This window comes from Podarcis cretensis, assembly GCF_951804945.1.
Source record: "Podarcis cretensis genome assembly, chromosome: 15".
Taxonomy (NCBI): domain Eukaryota; kingdom Metazoa; phylum Chordata; class Lepidosauria; order Squamata; family Lacertidae; genus Podarcis; species Podarcis cretensis.
In genome coordinates this window covers 34,782,903-34,801,500 of record NC_137185.1, presented here as the reverse complement: position 1 = coordinate 34,801,500, position 18,598 = coordinate 34,782,903, and the positions used below count along the sequence as shown (strand labels likewise).

General features: G+C 45.0%; 1 protein-coding gene across 2 annotated transcripts; it reads left to right on the top strand.

The window, feature by feature from the left end:
* Positions 1-89: 89 nt before the first annotated feature.
* On the top strand, positions 90-9,720 carry TGOLN2 (trans-golgi network protein 2). Of its 2 annotated transcripts, XM_079955138.1 has the most exons (5): positions 90-247; positions 1,814-2,140; positions 2,234-2,925; positions 5,491-5,574; positions 7,214-9,720. In XM_079955138.1, exons 1-5 carry the CDS (start codon positions 133-135, stop codon positions 7,217-7,219), a joined length of 1,224 nt encoding a protein of 407 aa, XP_079811264.1. In that variant the 5' UTR covers positions 90-132; the 3' UTR covers positions 7,220-9,720. The 2 variants fall into 2 exon arrangements, with proteins under 2 accessions (XP_079811264.1, XP_079811263.1); XM_079955137.1 differs by having other exon boundaries at positions 1,814-2,925.
* The last annotated feature ends 8,878 nt before the right edge of the window (positions 9,721-18,598 follow it).

Here is an 18,598-nt window from a genome sequence, read left to right as displayed (position 1 = left end):
CGGGGCCCCGCCCCGCCCCGGTCTCGCGAGAGCAGCGGCTTCAAGAACGCGGACAATAGGGGAGCACACCGGAAGTAGACGTCTCTCTTCCGTTTCCTTGGCCAGAAGCGGAAGGAACCCCTTCAGGCCGGCATGGCGGCGGCGTGGCTGGGCTTCCTGCTCCTATGCGGCCTGGTTGCCTTCGGCGCTCCGGCGCCGGCGGGCACAGAGGAGGGTGCCTCGGAGAAGGAAGGGATTGCTGACCCGGGTAGGTGGGGACTTTGTTTCCCGAAAGCGTCTCTCCCAGCCCCCTCGCCTTGGAGAGGCGCTGAGGGAGAGCCGCGCTCTGCACGCGCTCTTGGGCGCTCTTCTCCGAGTTATTTTGCCTCCTGCGTTTGACGGTGTTTCCACCTCTTTCTCCTCCGCGCCATTGGCCATTCCGTGGGGAACAGGTTCAGGGTCTGAATTCTGAACCCGCATTTCCCTGGAGTTAAGGCCAAGTGAAGGTGTTATGGGGGGGGCGTAGTATGGTCAGAGCAGGCCTTTTGCTTGATGGGCCTTTTACGTATAAGCTAAACAAGCTATAGCTTAGGGCCCCACTTTCTTGGGCCCCCCCAAAAAACTAAAGAAAAAAACTGGATGTACATTTCCAAAATGTAAGATAAAAAAAAACCAAATAAAATAAAACCTATGTACAGCAACAGTGTTTTGTGTTGTGTAGGCTCCTATTTGTTATGTGCAAATGGCTTTAGATACCTATTAGGTCCATAAATTACTATATACAAATTCTAAAATGGGCTGATGTTAAAGATGATAACAATGGGGTCTTGAGAGAGTAAAGGTAAAGGGACCCCTGACCATTAGGTCCAGTCGTGACCGACTCTGAGGTTGCGGTGCTCATCTCGCTTTATTGCCGCGGGAGCCGGCATACAGCTTCCGGGTCATGTGGCCAGCATGACTAAGCTGCTTCTGGTGAACCAGAGCAGCGCACTGAAATGCCATTTACCTTCCTGCCAGAGCGGTACCTATTTATCTACATGCACTTTGAGGTGCTTTCGAACTGCTAGGTTGGCAGGAGCAGGGACTGAGCAACGGGAGCTCACCCCGTCGCGGGGATTCAAACCACCGACCTGATCAGCAAGTCCTAGGCTCTGTGGTTTAACCCACAGCGCCACCCACATCCCATATAGCATATATTCAACACAAAAAACAGTGACAATTTGTTGTTGACAAAGGGCAGCTGGACGTATAAAGGGCCCCATTACCTTTAGTAGCTTAGGGCCTCATCAAACCTAAATCCGGCCCAGGGTGGGGATAGAAGTGGGGCCAAAACAGTTGGAGACCCCTGACCACAGCAGAGCTCTCCAACCATGTTTAGGGACAAGCGAGGCCATCCAGGATCAGCCATGAAGTCCATTGCCTAAAATTGCTTGTTAGTCAGTAGTTACTACTTAAAGTTGGCTACCTAGACCCTCACTGGGAAAGTAGCTTATTTCATTTGGGAAGATGGTGAGGTGCAAGTCGTTTAATGGGAGACAACAGGGCATATTAGCGATGGGGGATAATGGGCGCTGTGAAGATGAGATGAGCTTTGATGAATGCACAATTGAACTGCAGTATAGAACACTGCACTGCTCATTTTTGTAGTAGATATGCTTCAAAACATGCTTGGCAGAATGGAAAAAGACAACAGGCACACCTCGAGAGATTTAGAAAGTGGAGGTCTGAGCAGCAGGGGGCCTACCAGTTCAACTGGCGCACAGCAGTATATTTACATTTGTGTGCAAACTACATGGTGTGACATACTAAATGTTCTTTCTTTTTTTCATTTCAGGGACTCCCATTGAGAATACAGTTCCTGGACACCCCCACGGTGTTGAGTCTCATTCACAGTCTTCTCCCGATAAGGCAAAACCTGTTGATTCTGATCGACCTCCCCAACAGCCAGGTGCCCCTGGAAGCTCCAAAGGTGATGGGTCTCAAGCACAGTCTTCTCCCGATAAGGCAAAACCTGTTGATTCTGATCAACCTCCTCAACAGTCAAGTGCCCCTGGAAGCTCCAAAGGTGATGGGTCTCATGCACAGTCTTCTCCCGATAAAGCAAAATCTGTTGATTCCGATCAACCTCCCCAACAGCCAGGTGCCCCTGGAAGCTCCAAAGGTGATGGGTCTCAAGCACAGTCTTCTGATACGGCAAAACCTGTTGATTCTGATCGACCTCCCCAACAGTCAAGTGCCCCTGGAAGCTCCAAAGGTGATGGGTCTCATGCACAGTCTTCTCCCGATAAGGCAAAACCTGTTGATTCTGATCGACCTCCCCAACAGCCAGGTGCCCCTGGAAGCTCCAAAGGTGATGGGTCTCAAGCACAGTCTTCTCCCGATAAGGCAAAACCTGTTGATTCTGATCAACCTCCTCAACAGTCAAGTGCCCCTGGAAGCTCCAAAGGTGATGGGTCTCAAGCACAGTCGTCTCCCGATAAGGCAAAACCTGTTGATTCTGATCAACCTCCTCAACAGTCAAGTGCCCCTGGAAGCTCCAAAGGTGATGGGTCTCATGCACAGTCTTCTCCCGATAAGGCAAAACCTGTTGATTCTGATCAACCTCCTCAACAGTCAAGTGCCCCTGGAAGCTCCAAAGGTGATGGGTCTCAAGCACAGTCTTCACCCGATAAGGCAAAATCTGTTGATTCTGATCAACCTCCCCAACAGCCAGGTGCCCCTGAAAACTTTCAAGATGATCAGTCTGAAGAAGATCAAGAGGACGACAAAGAAGGTGGAGAGGGAGATGGGACTCTTGAAGACACCCAGCCTAAGCATGATATGGGGAACTCCCGGGCTAGTCCAACACCCAAGAATGGACCTGAAAACAGCCACTTCTTTGCCTATTTGGTGACCACAGCCATTGTTGTTGCTGCCTTATATATTGCTTACCACAATAAACGAAAGGTGGGTGTTTTAACTTTTGTGAGTGTGAGCCAGTCTTGGTGCTTGGCAGAATATGTGCAGTAGTGACAGAAGTTTGGCTAGACATAATAGTGCTGTGGTCATTAAAAGAAGGATCATTATATTTCTCAGTCAAACTTAACGTATTTTTCGCCCCATAGGACGCACTTTGCCCCCTCCAAAAATGAAGGGGAAATCTGGGTGCGTCCTATGGGGCGAATGCAGGCTTTCGCTGAAGCTTGGAGAGCGAGAGGGGTCGGTGCGCACCGACCCCTCTCGCTCTCCAGGCTTCAGGAAGCTATCCGCAAGCCTTGCAAGCCCGGCGGGAGTTCCCGCAGGGCTCCCTAGGCTGCAAATAGCAGCCTGCTGCCCGGAGCGCGGAAACAGAGCGTCCCATGCTTCGGGCAGATATCCGCAAGCCTGGGGAGCCTGCGGGAGTTCCTGCAGGGCTCCCTAGGCTGCGGATAGCAGCCTGCTGCCTGGAGCACAGGGCGCCCTCTGGAGGGCACCCCGTGCTTCCTGCAGGTGTCCACAAGCCTTGCGAGCCCGGCGGGAATTGCCGCTGGGCTCGCAAGGCTTGCGGATAGCAGCCTGTTCTGGGGTCGGGGGAAGCTCAGGCTTCCCCGCCCCAGCCCAGCGGCTGGGGGGGGGGGGAAGAATAATTTTTTTTATTCATCTCCCCCCCCCCCAAAGGGGGTGCGTCCTATGGGCCGGTGCGTCCTATAGGGCGAAAAATACAGTATTTTCAAGTGAAGGCTGGGACAAGAAGCATTCATTGACATTAGTGTGATAAGTGGGCTTTTCTAATTACAGCATATTTAATCTAACCCCCCCCCCCCCCCGCTCTCTGTGCAGGATTATGCTCCTTGGTCTGACTTTCTCCCATCTTCCTGAGTGGTGCAGAATATAAGAGTTTCCATTAAATTAGTGGGATGTGTAGGGATGGATTGCCTTCTCTTACTTTGTTTTAGAATTTGTAGCTCGTTGCACATTTCCAGGGAGGTCCTTTGGAGATGTGTTTCAGTATACTAAACTTAGCCATCACCAGTTCCAATATGCATCATGGGTGTGTAGTGGGACCACTTTCTTGGACCAATCAGAGGTGTAATTTAGGCCTGCATGATACATCGGCGGGAACCAGGGCCAGGATACATTGGTTTGTGTGTCAGCACTGTATCTTGAGTGAAACTGCTAGTGTTAGGAACGGGATAGAAAAGCTAGGAGCCAAATGGCTCCGGGGACTTGGGTTGTGGGTGCCAAAACAGAATGTCTAGTTGCCACTGCGGGGTGTGTGTGTGTGTGTGTGTGTGTCAGCAACACTTTTTATTTATTAGCTTGAGAAGCATGAATTAATATGCAATTCACCTAAGTGACACATTGTTAATATCACACTTTTAGCGGAAATTGTTGATATGTGTTTAATTTGGTGTTTACAATAAAAATATTGGTACTACAGTTTTCAAAACACACTACTCTTTATTGTTAAACTCCTTAACATATATCTTTAAGATATACAGTGGTACCTCAGGTTACAGACGCTTCAGGTTACAGACTCTGCTAACCCAGAAATAGTACCTCGGGTTAAGAACTTTGCGTCAGGATGAGAACAGAAATTGTTCAGTGGCGGCAGCGGGAAGCCCCATTAGCTAAAGCAGTACCTCAGGTTAAGTACAGTTCCAGGTTAAGAACAGACCTCCAGAACGAATTAAGTTCTTAACCCGAGGTACAACTGTACTTGGAGGCTTCAGTCCTCCTTGTTTCAGTCATTCTTGAGTGTCACCCAGGCGAAAGAAAATGGCACCCAGACTTTTTGAGGTGCTTGTAAATGGAGAATCTTTCGGCGCAAAATGTGTCTGCCTCCCTGCTAATTTTGAACCTTGGAAACCGCTGCTGCTTTTTCTTGAAACTTTGATTCAGATACTGTGTAGTGGTATAATTGCATCAATTCATATGATTTCCTGAGGTTTGTGTAATGCAGTTCCTCTTACTTTGAGCAACAAGCACCTTGCAGTGCTCTTGTTCCAGCTACATGATTGTAATGTTTAAGAAAGGTCACAGGAAATTTTGAGGGGCATAGTAAAGTCAAGTGTAAGCAGGAGTGTGTTTTGAAGTGAAACCAGAAGAATGCTTAATGTCTCTAACTTTCTGGGGTTGCTTTGTAACTTCAAATGAGATTTTTTTTTTTTTTTTGGTCAGGGATATAGAATTCTGGAAAAAATAAGAGGGAATGAAGTGGAAAGAGAGGGAAACTTATGAAAGCCATATGCAGTCAGAAATGTGTACTAGGGGGTAAGCCTGAATGTTGTTGAACTGTATTTCTCATAGCTCTGTTGGCCGTACTGGCTTGGAGTGATTGGAATAGTTGTCCAAGAACACCCAGAGGACATCCCATTGGCTTTCCCTGCTGTTGGCTATCTTCTGACCTCTTTCCTTTTCATCTTGTTTTATGCTGTGTTTTCTGTTTTAATTGTAGGTCTGCACATTTTAAAGAAACATTGGGATATAAATGTTGATAAACTAACTCTAGCTGCTGTTAATTTATCTACTTGTTTGTTCTTCCACCCATAGATTATTGCCTTTGCTCTCGAAGGGAAAAAATCGAAGTTAACCCGAAGACCCAAATCCAGTGACTATCAGCTACTGGAACCAAAGGTATGTTCTTGCCCTATAGCTTCTTAAGCAACTCCTCTGAAGTTATTGATTGGATTGGATCTCTGAGCAACTGCAGTTAAAATCTGTACAAAGGTACAATATAAGCCAGGGATGGGGAGCCCCAAACTTGGGGACCACATTCAGCCTCAGGCCACACCCCTCATTGGCTTGGCTTTGCACCATCTTTGAGTAGTTTTGCTTGGCTGGAGTGTTTCCTTGAACTCTGATAATGCCTCTTCTTTGCCTGAATATAGGATAGACTGGTGTGTGAACAAAGCTAAAATCCCCAGGTTTTGCTCTGCCATTATTTGCCTCTGGCCTCACCCACCACTGACACCTGCCTCCTGAAAGCTTGCTCAGATGAGAATGCAACCCTTGGGCTGAAAAAGGTTGCCCATCCCTGATACAAGCCAGACTTTTCTCTCCAAAGACAGCTGCAGGTGAATTTAAGGGTAAAGGAGCCAACTTATTAAAAATCTGTAGTCTCCTTTTGTTCTCTCTGTTCTTAAATAGCGTGTCTCTTTTACTGATTACCAACTGAGAATCATAGGCACATGTATATAGTTGCATGAGATACATACTGTGTTTGTGCAGTAAGTCCTAATCAACACTGAAAGGACCGAACCAGAAGCAGGAGCTTGTCAGCATCGCCCTTGAGCCAGTGCCACCAACTGGACTCATACACTTCAGCCCCGACTGGGCTAGGCGAGCTGGATAGCACTTCCAGAGACCACCTTCTGCACAGGAACAGGTCAAAGTGCTGTGGACTCACAGCTTAAGAGTTGTGAGCACCGGATTCACTTCCACAAGAAGACAGTCGTCGCACAGCAGAGTATAGCAGAGTCTAGCAGAGTATATAAACAACTCGGAGAGCAGCTCTGTAGAATATCTTCTTTATTCTATCTACAACTATAATATACAACTATATACAGAGCTAAATGAGGTCTAAGCATAAATGAATGCTGAACTGAACTGAGTGTCTGCAGCTCCTCTTAGCAGCAACCTTATCTATACACACAATCTCTAACAGTCTCTCTCCGACACACTGACTGACTGACTGATGTTAGGCTGGAGCGGAATAAGTAGAGAGCAGAACACCGCCCCTCCTCTCTGGAAAATCACCAGACTCATCAGCAGATTCTTGGATATGGGAGGGGTGAAATCTCCAAACCAGAGGCAGGAGCTGAATGCTTATTGTGCAAGTTTGGCAAAAGCTTTATGGTGGAAGCATAGAACTGCACTTGAGCTAGAGTGGGAAGAAGTTGGGTCTTGGAATAAAGGATATGCCAGGTCAAAGCATTCCATATTGAGTAAATTACAACAAATGCAGCAGGCCAAAAAAGATGCAGCATTAATCTGTAGCTTATTAAGATTTACAAGTTTATCCTTGTTCATAGATGAATGAGTCATTTGTGCTGTAATGTTAATGTGTTTAACAACCTGTGTAGGGTTGCAGGTTAGCCATCCCAGGTCTTCAGGGCATTCCTTCAAACTTGTAAGGAATCTGTTAACTTAACTTTACATACCCAACATTGTGTAATATTAAATGTCTATCTCTCTCTCTCTTTAATCTGGTGTAGAGTACCATCAGTACATTTGTAAATTGATTTAAATCTGTTTTTTCTTTCTCTCTGTGCAGATCTAAAGTAAACCCAGAAATTCTTACGTGATGCTGTGTTGAATAAAAAAAACCTTGTTCCCGTATGGGCACACACAAAACATGGAGGAAGTCTTGCCTTCCGTCATGAATGAGTACAGCCCCGAAGCCTATCAGCTCTGCTGCTGTGCCCCGGGGGAGGGAGGAGCAAGAAGTGCTTTCTCTTGTGCACGTGCACTTTGGAAATGATTATGCCTCAGTCTTTCTATCCAGTGTTTGTACACCTTTTGGCTACTTGAAGTTGAACTGTGTCCCCCCATACTGCAACAGAAGAACCCAAAGGGGATAGTGTGTGTGTGTGTGTGTGTGTGTGTGTGTGTTTACACCTCTCCAAATGATGTGGTATATGATTTCTACTGTGTCAAAGGGCTGGATTTAGGAGGCACAGCTTGGCTTCCTCGCCTCCTGGCTTCCTGGCATTTTCATTTTCATAAGAATTGACCTGGTGAGTTTGTAGTTGACTTTGATGAAGGCTGTCGACTGCTGTCCATGGTATTGAACCAGAAGTTCCCTTTGTGCTCCATTGCAGTAGCTGAGGCATGTTTTGCCACACAGACCATTTGGACGTCTTCTGTTTGTAGATGGCAATTTTGAGAAATAATTATTCAACAACAAAACTGCTAGAGATGTCAGAATACGTGAAAAGGCAGGATCATCATGCTCAGCTTGTACTTCCTAATTCTTGATTGATTTGGCATATTTCTGATTCACTAGAGACTAAACGTCAAATGATCAGGAAGCTGCTGGTATAAAAGACTTTGGGTCGGGGGTGTTCGAATCCCTTTCCTCCCCTCACTCTGTGCCAAACTTCTTAGAGAAGAATCTTGATTGATTTGTAAATCGATAGTGCCATATCCCCATTCCAAAATGTCCCAGGAGGATGGCAGTTGTGTCCGGGGCTGTTCCAATCCACCGAAGGCCACAAATAATTTAAAGATTATATACCCTTGGCCGATCATTTTCAAGGAAAATAAAACTGTAAATATTTGCTGTTAGTTGTAACAAATGCACTGTCTTAGCACTTAAGAGACCCTCGCTTCTAAAAACCAAGAATTTAATTGCTTGTTACATAAGTCTAAAAGTGTTTCTTCACTTCAGAAACCAATTTGAGGCACCGCTTCTTAATTGTGAAGGGCACTTGTGTAAAATAGATCACCAATGCACCACTGAAAATGGTAGTTCATGAGTGTGTGTATGTGTAATTGCATAGCAGTGCTGTTTTCTTTCCTAAATCTGAATTTCTGGTAATTCCACAGAGCAGGTTGTAATGCACAACAGCCTGTTCTACATAATGTGAGTTTAGGTTTGGTGGCTTTCACCACACTGCAAGTGTTCTTTTAGGCTGGTTTTATTTTTATTCACCACGAGGAAATGGAAATGAAATGTGAATGAGAAAGTAGTTTTGATGTTTGCCTGAGGTTGCATTTTGTCTTGTGTATTTCCTGTCGAAATCCTTTGCTTTCGCAAATGGAATGAAACCTGTTAAGCCACAAGTTGTCCCTCTCCGAAGGACAGTGGGGGCCCCCATCTTTTCTGCAGTTCCTTTCAACCGATTCTGCCTGCAGAAATGAAGCCACAAAAATTGCATTTTTGAATGCTCTTCTGCAGGAAACTTGCTTATCTGGTTGGGGGTGGAGGAGAGAATCTAGCCCAGCTCTTTGTCTACTGTGCAATTACAAATTTGCAGGCCATTATGAGCACAGGGGAGCCTTCACACCCGATTCTCTTCTTTCAACCCTCCAGCAGCCTGATGTCGTGCAGTTCAATTCCACCACATCATTCGGCCGCATGTGTAGACCAGACCCAAGCCACTTTGCCCATGAATCTTTGCTATCTCATGGAAGTCCATGGGCCAGCTGTAGACCATTTGGTTTTTAAGTAGCCATACAGATAAGAAACACGCAACAAATGGAGAGGATGGGTCTTGCATGTCCCCACCGCCAACTGGCCAGTAAATGACCTCTTGGTTTGCAACCAGCAGATGAAGTTCCTCTTTTGGCACATAGTGTAAATTTCTGGAGTGCAGTAGGATTTCTGGCTCCGAGCTGTTGGTGAATAAGCACTGGTGGGTGGATTTTGTCATCATTCTTGTTTCTCTAATTCTAAAAGAAAACTGGGAATGTTCCCCCACTTTCATATATTTTGTGTTATTTTTACCTCAGGCAAAAGGCTAAAGTTTTAAGCAGGTAAAAGCTTGCCTGCTATTTCTGTGTTCAATTTTTTAAAAAGCTGAACATCACTTGAATCGAGTTCTGTTGCTGGATCACATTCCTGTCAAATGTGGGGTGGGGGTGGTGGGAGAGGGGCTTTCTCTCATTGTTCTTTTCTTTTTTAGGTCACCTCCATTCCCTATTTGATCCCGTAAGTGTGTTTCTGGTTTTTGCAGCTTTTAAAAAAAAGACACTTTAGGAAAAAAAAGTTCAGGCTTGTTTTTAATCAATTTGTATTTTCCCTCCTGTGTGGTGGATTAAATAAATGGATACATGAAACCTTTTGTTTTCTTGAAACATCAATTTCTAAACTGTCATAGCTAGGTAGAGAGATTATAATGAGATCTTTCCTCCAGGCCTCTGCACTCTGTTCCAACTATCCAATTTCCCCTTCCCTTTTTTTCTAAACTGGAAAGCCCTGGGTGTTGTAACCCTTTTTCACAGGGGAGTTGCTCCAGCCCTGTGATTATTTTGGTTGCAAGGTTACAAGATCTAAGCGTCTTTGTTCTGAAAACACATCTCACACTCCTAAGTCACGCCACCTCAAATCATCCCTATGGAACCATATAATGCTATTTACTTTTAGTCATGTGAATGCAATCTCCATTAACTTTGTAGGGTGGAGAAAGCAGTTTCCTTGACAGGTGGTTCATTGGTTTGGCTTTCACCTGTTAACAAACACAAAAGCAAATGTACAACAGAGCGAAAGCTGCTGACTTCCTGGTGCCATTTAGCGCATTGACACTGTGTTCATGTTAGCTGTCAGGATCTTAGCTTCCCGGAGGGAGATCAATCTGATAACGGTCTGGAACAGGTGTAGGTTACATGGTACTCTCCAGATATTTTGGACTACAATCCCCATTACCCCTAGTCCGTGTGGCTAATGGTCAGGGATGATGGGAATTGTAGTCTGTAATGTCTGGCAGGCACTTGGTTTGCTGCTCCTACTCTAGGGTAAACAGCCAGGCCACAGCAAGTCTAGATTCCACTGTAAGGAATGAATTTGGTACCTTCTGCATGCAGAGCTTGTGCTTGCTCGCTCCCGTAAGGGAAGTCCTAGTTTGTTGACAATATGTCATCAGTGGAAAGTCCAATAATGAGGTGGATCTCACATGGCCCAAGTGATAGAGGTTATGTTAGCTTTCAGTCAACAAGAGTGCAGTCATTGCAACCCAGTCGGGTCCTGGGAAATTCCAACACAACCTAGGAAATCACATGCAGGATGATGAGTGGTCGAGGCCCCTGCTCATAACAGCTAGGATCCTTTGCTTTTTTATTTTAAAATAAAATAGTTTCAATGCTGCCTCATCCAGGGTGGCAAAGAGGGGGGTAGGGTAGAATCAAAATTGTAGTGTTGGAAGGGACCCTGAGGGTCATCCAGTCCAACCCCCTGCGATATAGGAATGCTGCCCACAGCCATCCCTGGTTGGGCTTGAACCACCGAACCACTCCTTGCACCACAGAAGGGCTATCGCTTTGCAAGAAGGAGTTCCACTGGCCTGGGATGCCTAGCCCTCAGAGTTGGTATGGATGTCCTGTATGTTCACCTCAAATGGATTTTCAGCTTTCAAGGTGTCTAGGGGCACAGAAAGAGGCAGTCTGCAACAGAAATTTGAGATAACTGATAATGGTCACTGACTGCATTGCCTGGCCAGTTTGGGCCATTCTTTTGAGATGATAAATACCTTAGTTAATTGAATCCAGGTCACAGGCCTACCCTGTTCATACACAAAATAATGCCCTTAAGATTGTATCTGAAAGATTTGTAAGTCAAATGAACCATTGGGAGAGGTTTCCCCAAGATACTTCCTTTGGCAGAGGAAATATTGGGGTCATTAAGAGTCAAGATTGCTTCAGGATTGCTCTCCTGTACTATTTCAGACATGTGGCTTATGTACTTATTTATATGTGCTTACCTTGTGCACTTAGGAACTTTAATTTTATTTATGGCACCTTAGATTTCTTGTCACACAGGTCTTCCGCCCATTTCAAATCTTTCTAGCCATTTTATTTTAAGGGCGTTAGCTTTGGTTGCCCTAGTGCTTTGTCTACTGCTCCCGTTATGTGCTGCATTTTCTTATTCATCCTTGTTAATGTTTCTTCTGTTGAAGCAAAGCGGAGCCTTCCATGCTCCGAATAAACCTGTCCTTAAATGCTTAATTTCTGCTGCCTTTTGCATTTTAAGATCTGAGGGGACTGACAGACTCTCTGCCACTTCCCCACCCTCTGCCATTGTGAGTCTTGCCTTGTGCTTCAGAGCTGCCTGCAACGTGAAATGGATAAAAGATGCTATGTGTACTTTTATTTTTAAAATAATCTTTATTAATTTAAATTACACACATACACAAAGAATTTACAATCTCATACTACAAAAAGAAAATCAAAGAAAAAACAATTAAGAACAGTGAAAAGAAAATACAGAAGGAAGAAAAAGCAGATTTATGTCCATAAAAACAACAACTTAATCTTCCTAATTAATACTTAAATAAACACTTAAACAAAAAAGACTTCTGACAAAACGAGTCTTCCAATCATTCTCATTGTACTGTTTATACTGTTGTTTTTTCCGCAGTTTTATATTCTTTAATATTGTTCCCATCTACTCCACAAACGGTATTTGTTGTGTTTACAAGTATCACTCAAGTTCTGCTAATATGGTGTGGCTGGTACAATATGATCTTATATAATCCTTAAATATTCTCTATTCTCCAAATATTTTCTGGTTCAATACTTATCTAACTCTTCCCATCAGTTTTGTTAGTTGTCATAGCTGTCAACTTTCAGATTTGAGAATAAGGAATCAGCAGCCTCACCTGTCCCTGGGACAGTCTACGGGATATCTAACAATCCAGGATAGTAGCGGGAAGCAGCGAGAAATGGCGTTGGAATAAGGGATTTTCCTGCAAAAAAAAGGGAAGGTTGAAAGCTATGCTAGTTGTAAATATTCCAACATGAGTATCTGCCAATCTGTGATTGTCGGTATTCTTTTGTTTTTCCACTTCTTCACCACAAGAATTCTTGCTGCTGTGGTGGCATACATGAACAGTGGCCATGTCTTTTTAAATTTCTAATGGTAAAATTACCACTGCTACTTGTGCTTTTAATTGACTTATGTTTTTCTCTCTCTAATCTCGATCACTGTCAGCCAGATAACTTTTCACTACTGCTTCTGCTGAACTTTGGTTTATTTTGGAAAGAAAAATAGCTTTAAATAACTTCCAGAGAGCTCTCAGGGCAAGCAATCATCTTGATTCAGCATTGCTCCACTCCTCAAAGGGCACCGGTTCCTCACCCCCAATTTTAGGCCTGTGCCAACGTCACCTACTTGCCATCGTGCAATTTGTTTTAAAGCACAGTTTCACTTTAAACGAAGAGCCAGGGCCCATTTTATCAACTTGCTTGAAGATAAGCAAACCAGGCCACCCACAGGGTGATCTGATTAGCTGGAGCCGATTAGCAAAGCTCAGACAGACTTTGTTAGGAGGGTGCAAAGTTTAGGGCACTAAAACCAGGGTGACACCGGTGCCTGCCTCCTGTTGTTGGTATAGTGGCACCATCACCTAGATATTCCTGGAAACACAAGGCAGAGCAGGAAACGGCAGCTTTAGCTGCCAACTGGTGGTTTTATTTTCCCTGTAAATAGCAGGGAGAGGATTTTTTTTCTTGTAATTGTTTATGGCAACCTTACAGAATGAAGTCTGTAGTGGATTGCAGGCATCTAGCGTTTGGAGCCCAGATAATTCTTGGATAATTTCAGCATGATCCTAGCTAGAAGCGCGTTGTCTTGACCTGATCACTGCAGAAGCTTGACCTGATCACTGCAGAAGCTTGACCTGATCACTGCAGAAGCTTTATAACTGCAAAAAAATGGGGGAAGTGCCTTTCTTACCATTGGATTAAAGGAGATACTGGGGGCGTGAGGCATAGTTTGTGCCTCGTGTCCAAAGTGTGCACAAGTTGTCTGTGCATAAGATCTCTCCATGTTCTCCGGGACACTGCAGAATCTTTAGGAGTTTTTAGGAGAGCCAAGATGGCTTTTGGATTGCTCTCCTGTACTATTTTTGGGACGCGGGTGGCGCTGTGGGTAAAAGCCTCAGCGCCTAGGGCTTGCCAATCGAAAGGTCGGCGGTTCGAATCCCCGCGGCGGGGTGAGCTCCCGTTGGTCGGTCCCAGCGCCTGCCAACCTAGCAGTTTGAAAGCACCCCCGGGTGCAAGTAAATAAATAGGGACCGCTTACTGGTGGGAAGGTAAACGGCGTTTCCGTGTGCTGTGCTGGCTTGCCAGATGCAGCTTTGTCACGCTGGCCACGTGACCTGGAAGTGTCTCCGGACAGCGCTGGCCCCCGGCCTCTTAAGTGAGTCTGTCAAGACTGGCCTGTACGGGCAGGGGTACCTTTACCTTTACCTGTACTATTTTAGACATGTGGTTTATATACTCATGTATGTGTGTTTACCTTGCACAGTTATCAACATTTATTCTGTATTTGAGACCTTAGAATTCCTATAACAAGCATCAGGATGACCAGCCATGAAATTCACTGGGTGACCTTGGGACATTTCACTGTCTCTCAGGTGAAGAATAAGATAACCAGATACACAGAGCTATTTTTCTAGAAAAAGAGGTGCCAGAACTCACCATGAACACCTCCCTTGTTCTCTTATAAAAGCAGTGGCGCCCACCTGAGAGGTGCCAGAACTGGCTCAAAAAAAAAAGCCCTGCACATATTTTTCCCTGAAGGAAAGTTAGAATATAAACAAGCAAACAAACAAACAATGCAGTTATTTTCTTAAAAAACAAAACCTTTTTCTACATTGAAATAAGGATGTAGAAACTGGAGGTCCCTCTCTGTCATCATCACTAATTCTTGCTATTTTAAAAAATGCCATTGTTTTTATTGCTTTGAGCTCAACATCGCTGTTGGAAAAGTGCAATACAAATACCATCGAATCACATTATCAAATCAAATCACAAGCTTTGAACTTCATCCTGGTTGCAGAAGGGGCTAGTGAATTTGAGAGCAGCGTACGAAACTCCCATTGTTCTGGGCGTGTTTTGTGACAGGGAATTCCATTAATGTGAGCAGTTTCTGAGCCTAAGATTACAGATTAAAACTGCCACTGCTGGAAGAAAAGGAGGGCCTTTTTCTGACTCCCCACTTCCAGCCACTCTCTGAAGACTGGAGAAGGGATCCTCATAAGAATATAAGGGGGGCGGGCAGGGGAAGTGAGGGTTTGTTTTTTGCAGTCTTCAGATGAGGACTTGACCATGAAGAAAAATAAACATAAGATTTTAGCTGCAGTTTATTCATTTTCAGCTTTGTATTTTTATTTAAAAAAGCATGCCTAGACACTCCATTGCAGTGCCCGTAACCTAGGTTTAAGGTGCCATTTAGCTCCTAGCTTTCATATCCCAGTTTCTAACACTGCTTGAGAGATTATTAGCGACCCTTTGTGAATTTTGCCTATCTTCCCAGAGAGGGCTACCTGGTGCCTGGTATGATGGCCTGGGATTTGGACTCAGAGGCTGAACCCGAGGAATCCCAGCCTGCGCAGGAGTCCCGGTCTCCAGAACCAGCTGAGCCGGGGCTGGGGCTTGAAGCTGAAGGGTCCTCACCTGTGCTGGATCCTCAGGTGCAGGCACCAGCTGAGTCTGCTCTGGCTCCTGAGGTGATGGAGAACCCATTGCCTGCAGGTGCTCCACTCTCAGCCCTGTCAGGGGAAGCTGAGGTTGCCTCTGGGTCCCGTAACCCTCCAGGCCCTCCTGAGCTGCAGAGGCTCAGGACAGAGAGGCAGAGGGAACTAAGTTCCCACAGGAGGAGTGCTCGCCTCCAGGCCAGGAGAGGCAAGTCACTTGTGGACCGGGGCTGCCCTGTGCCTCGGGGCAGATAAAAGCCAGCCAGCCCCAGTCCCAAGTTGCAGGAGCAATATTGTTGGTAGCCTGTTCCTGCCTGCACCCTGTCCTGCTCTTCTGCCAGAGTTCCTGACCTCACCCGACTCCCTGCCTTGGACCCAGCTTCAGCTTTGACGGACAGCCTCCATACCGCACCCTTGACCTCGGACCGGACTCGGACCTTGCCGCACGGATAACCCTCGGGACCAGCACACCTACTCTATTTATCCATCAGGCAAAAACTGTTTTTATTTTACCAAGCCTTTAGGTTTTCTAGATCTCAGCCTGCTATTTCCATAAGGGGTTTTATGTTATTATATTTTATGGTTTTATTGATTTGTGTGTGTAAAACACCCTTGGAATCGTTTGTGATGAAGGGTAGCATAGAAATAGACTCATTCACTCTCCGATCCATCCATCTCACTCATTTTTTATCTACGGAAGATCAATAGACATGGCTCTTTATAAGCAAAAACCAAGTCTTTATCCTAAGGAGTTTATATTAAAATTTAGATTTGGAGACGCCAAGCCAGGGTAGCACAAGTGATGAATATGAACACATGCATTCTTGCAATGTTCTTGTTGTGGCTCAAGAACAACATTATGTATCCTGCATTTTAGAATAATCAATTATCCATTTCCATCTCACTTCACCCCTAGGGCTTGGGCAGGTTGTAGCAGTTTAAAATATACAACACAATAAAACCAGCTTACTATAATGCTCCACACCCAATAAAACTACACTCGAACTTTTCTCTTAGTAAGCACATGACAAGTCTTTTAATTTTCTTGGCTGGTGGCAGAGAGCCGAGTGTGATTCAGAATCTAATTGCTAGGGCAACTAGCCAGGGGAGCTGAGTTTTCTTTCTGGTAGAGAGAGGGGCAGGGGCGCAAACTCCCTGCAACTGCCCCTTCCCTTGGTGGTGGTTGAGGTCAGGATCATTTCCCCCTTGCTGTAATGTTCTTCCTGGAAGGCTGGAGTGCAACCTTACTGTTTCCAGTAAGTATAAAATATAAAGTATAAAGTATAGTTCCCTGGTGGATGGTTTTGTGTGTGTGTGTGTGTTTTGAAATTGTTTTTATTTGATTTTACAAATATAAATTTATAACATTCCAAATGCATATACATATATAGAGATTACTCTGAATCTCGAGACTTCTCCCCATTCCGTCCATGGGTCTTATTGTCAACGTTTACAACTGCATATTATTCTATATTCTATATTTTTCAATCCATATCATCCATAGTATTGCATTGCAAGTGGGTTTCAAATCCTGCTAATGTTTCCATCTGCTTGCAGTGGTGTCCTAGATGAGTGATAAATTTCCCCCCATTCTTTTAAAAAGTTTTTGATGTCTTGGTTCCTGAGTTTTCCAGTCAGCTTTGGCATTTCAGTGCAGTCCATTAGCTTAACTTGCCATTCTTCTCTGGTAGGGACACTGTCTTCTTTCCATGGTGGGTGGTTAAAGATTTATTGAAAAACCAAAAATCTCGTACCATGGCTTATTATCAACTGTTGGAAATGAACATCACCCTTCATTACATGCTAAACAGAAGACTGTGCCTGGAGCCCTAGTGCCCATGCACACACACAGCCCACATTAAGCAGGTGTGGGAAACTGGGGGTCTTCTAGGTATTGCTGAACTGCAAATCCCATCAGCCTTGATCATTGGGCTGCACCTGCTAGGGCTGATGGGAGTTGCAGTCCATCAACATCTGGAGGACCAACAGTTCCTCACAGCTGCATTAGAGACATGCAGTAACCCAGACTGGGTGCCTAGTGTGCTGCCCCTGTTCTCTAGAATAGCATTCCTTTCAAGATAAGACAGGTGCTCACTATCTGCTTTCTGGAAACAATTGGGGACATTTTTGTTCTGACGGGTTTCCCCAACTGGATAAAATGGGTGTTTATCACAAGTATCTACCATATTTTTCCATCTATAAGACGCCCCCATGTATAAGACGCCCCCTATTTTGGGGGGATTCAGATTTAAGAAAATGGGGGGAGATGTACTCATGTATGAAACACCCCCTAATTTTTGACATTTATTTCTTAGGGAAAAAACCTAGTCTTATACAGGGAAAATACGGTACTTTGCTATGGTTTCAGTCTTGCTTAAAATATATTTGCTGCTATTGCATTTTAACTGGTTTTAATCATTTCATGTGCAAATTGCCTCAGGAGGGTTGTTCAGAAGGCAAGAATAAATCAATGATTATTAAGAGGCGTCCATCTCTCTCCTCTTTGGAGACTGTGCAGAAGAAGCTGAACCCTGAAGAAGGACAGTCGCGGCAACATGATTTTAACAAGGCGTCTCCAAAGGGAAAAACAGGGATGAGAATAGGAAACAGCTGAACGAGAATAAGAGCTGCCCCTGGTAAACAGGATAAGTTGAGGCCAGGTGAGCTGTACACCTGCTCAGTCTGCTGTCCAGGTACTCATTGTGGATGGACAACTTCAAGGGTCACTCCTGATCTCTGTTCTTACACTTCTCTTTAAACCAGACTGGGACTGGACAGCCTTTCCGGCAGAGGACTGTCCCATGGCGATATATCATGGACAGAATTGTCTCAGTAGCTAATAATAATAATAATAATAATAATAATAATAATAATAATAATAATTTTTATTTATTTATACCCTGCCCTCCCCAGCCAAGGCCGGGCTCAGAGCGGCTTACAAACAATAATAAAAACAAGAAGAATGATTACAACTTAAAAACAAAAATAAAATACAACATTAAAATAATGAAACATTAAAATATTAAAATGTAGCCTCAACGCAGGAGGAGAAGGAAAAGAAAAAAGAAAGAGAGGGAGGGAGGGAATCAAATTGGCTCCAAGCCAAAGGCCAGGCGGAACAACTCTGTCTTACAAGGCCCTGTGGAAAGAAATCAGATCCTGCAGGGCCCTGGTCTCATGAGGCAGAGCGTTCCACCAGGCCGGAGCCAGAGTTGAAAAGGCCCTGGCTCTGGTTGAAGCTAATCTAACTTCCTTAGGGCCCGGGACCACTAGGGTGTTACTATTTATGGACCTTGAGGCTCTCCGTGGGGCATACCGGGAGAGACGGTCCCGTAGGTACGAGGGTCCTAGGCCGTGAAGGGCTTTAAAGGTCAAAAGCAGCACCTTAAATCTGACCCTGTACTCCACCAGGAGCCAGTGCAGCTTGAAAAGCACTGGGTGAATATGCTCCCATGGCAGAGACCCTGTGAGGAGCCTCGCTGCAGCATTCTGCACCCGCTGGAGTTTCTGGGACAGCTTCAAGG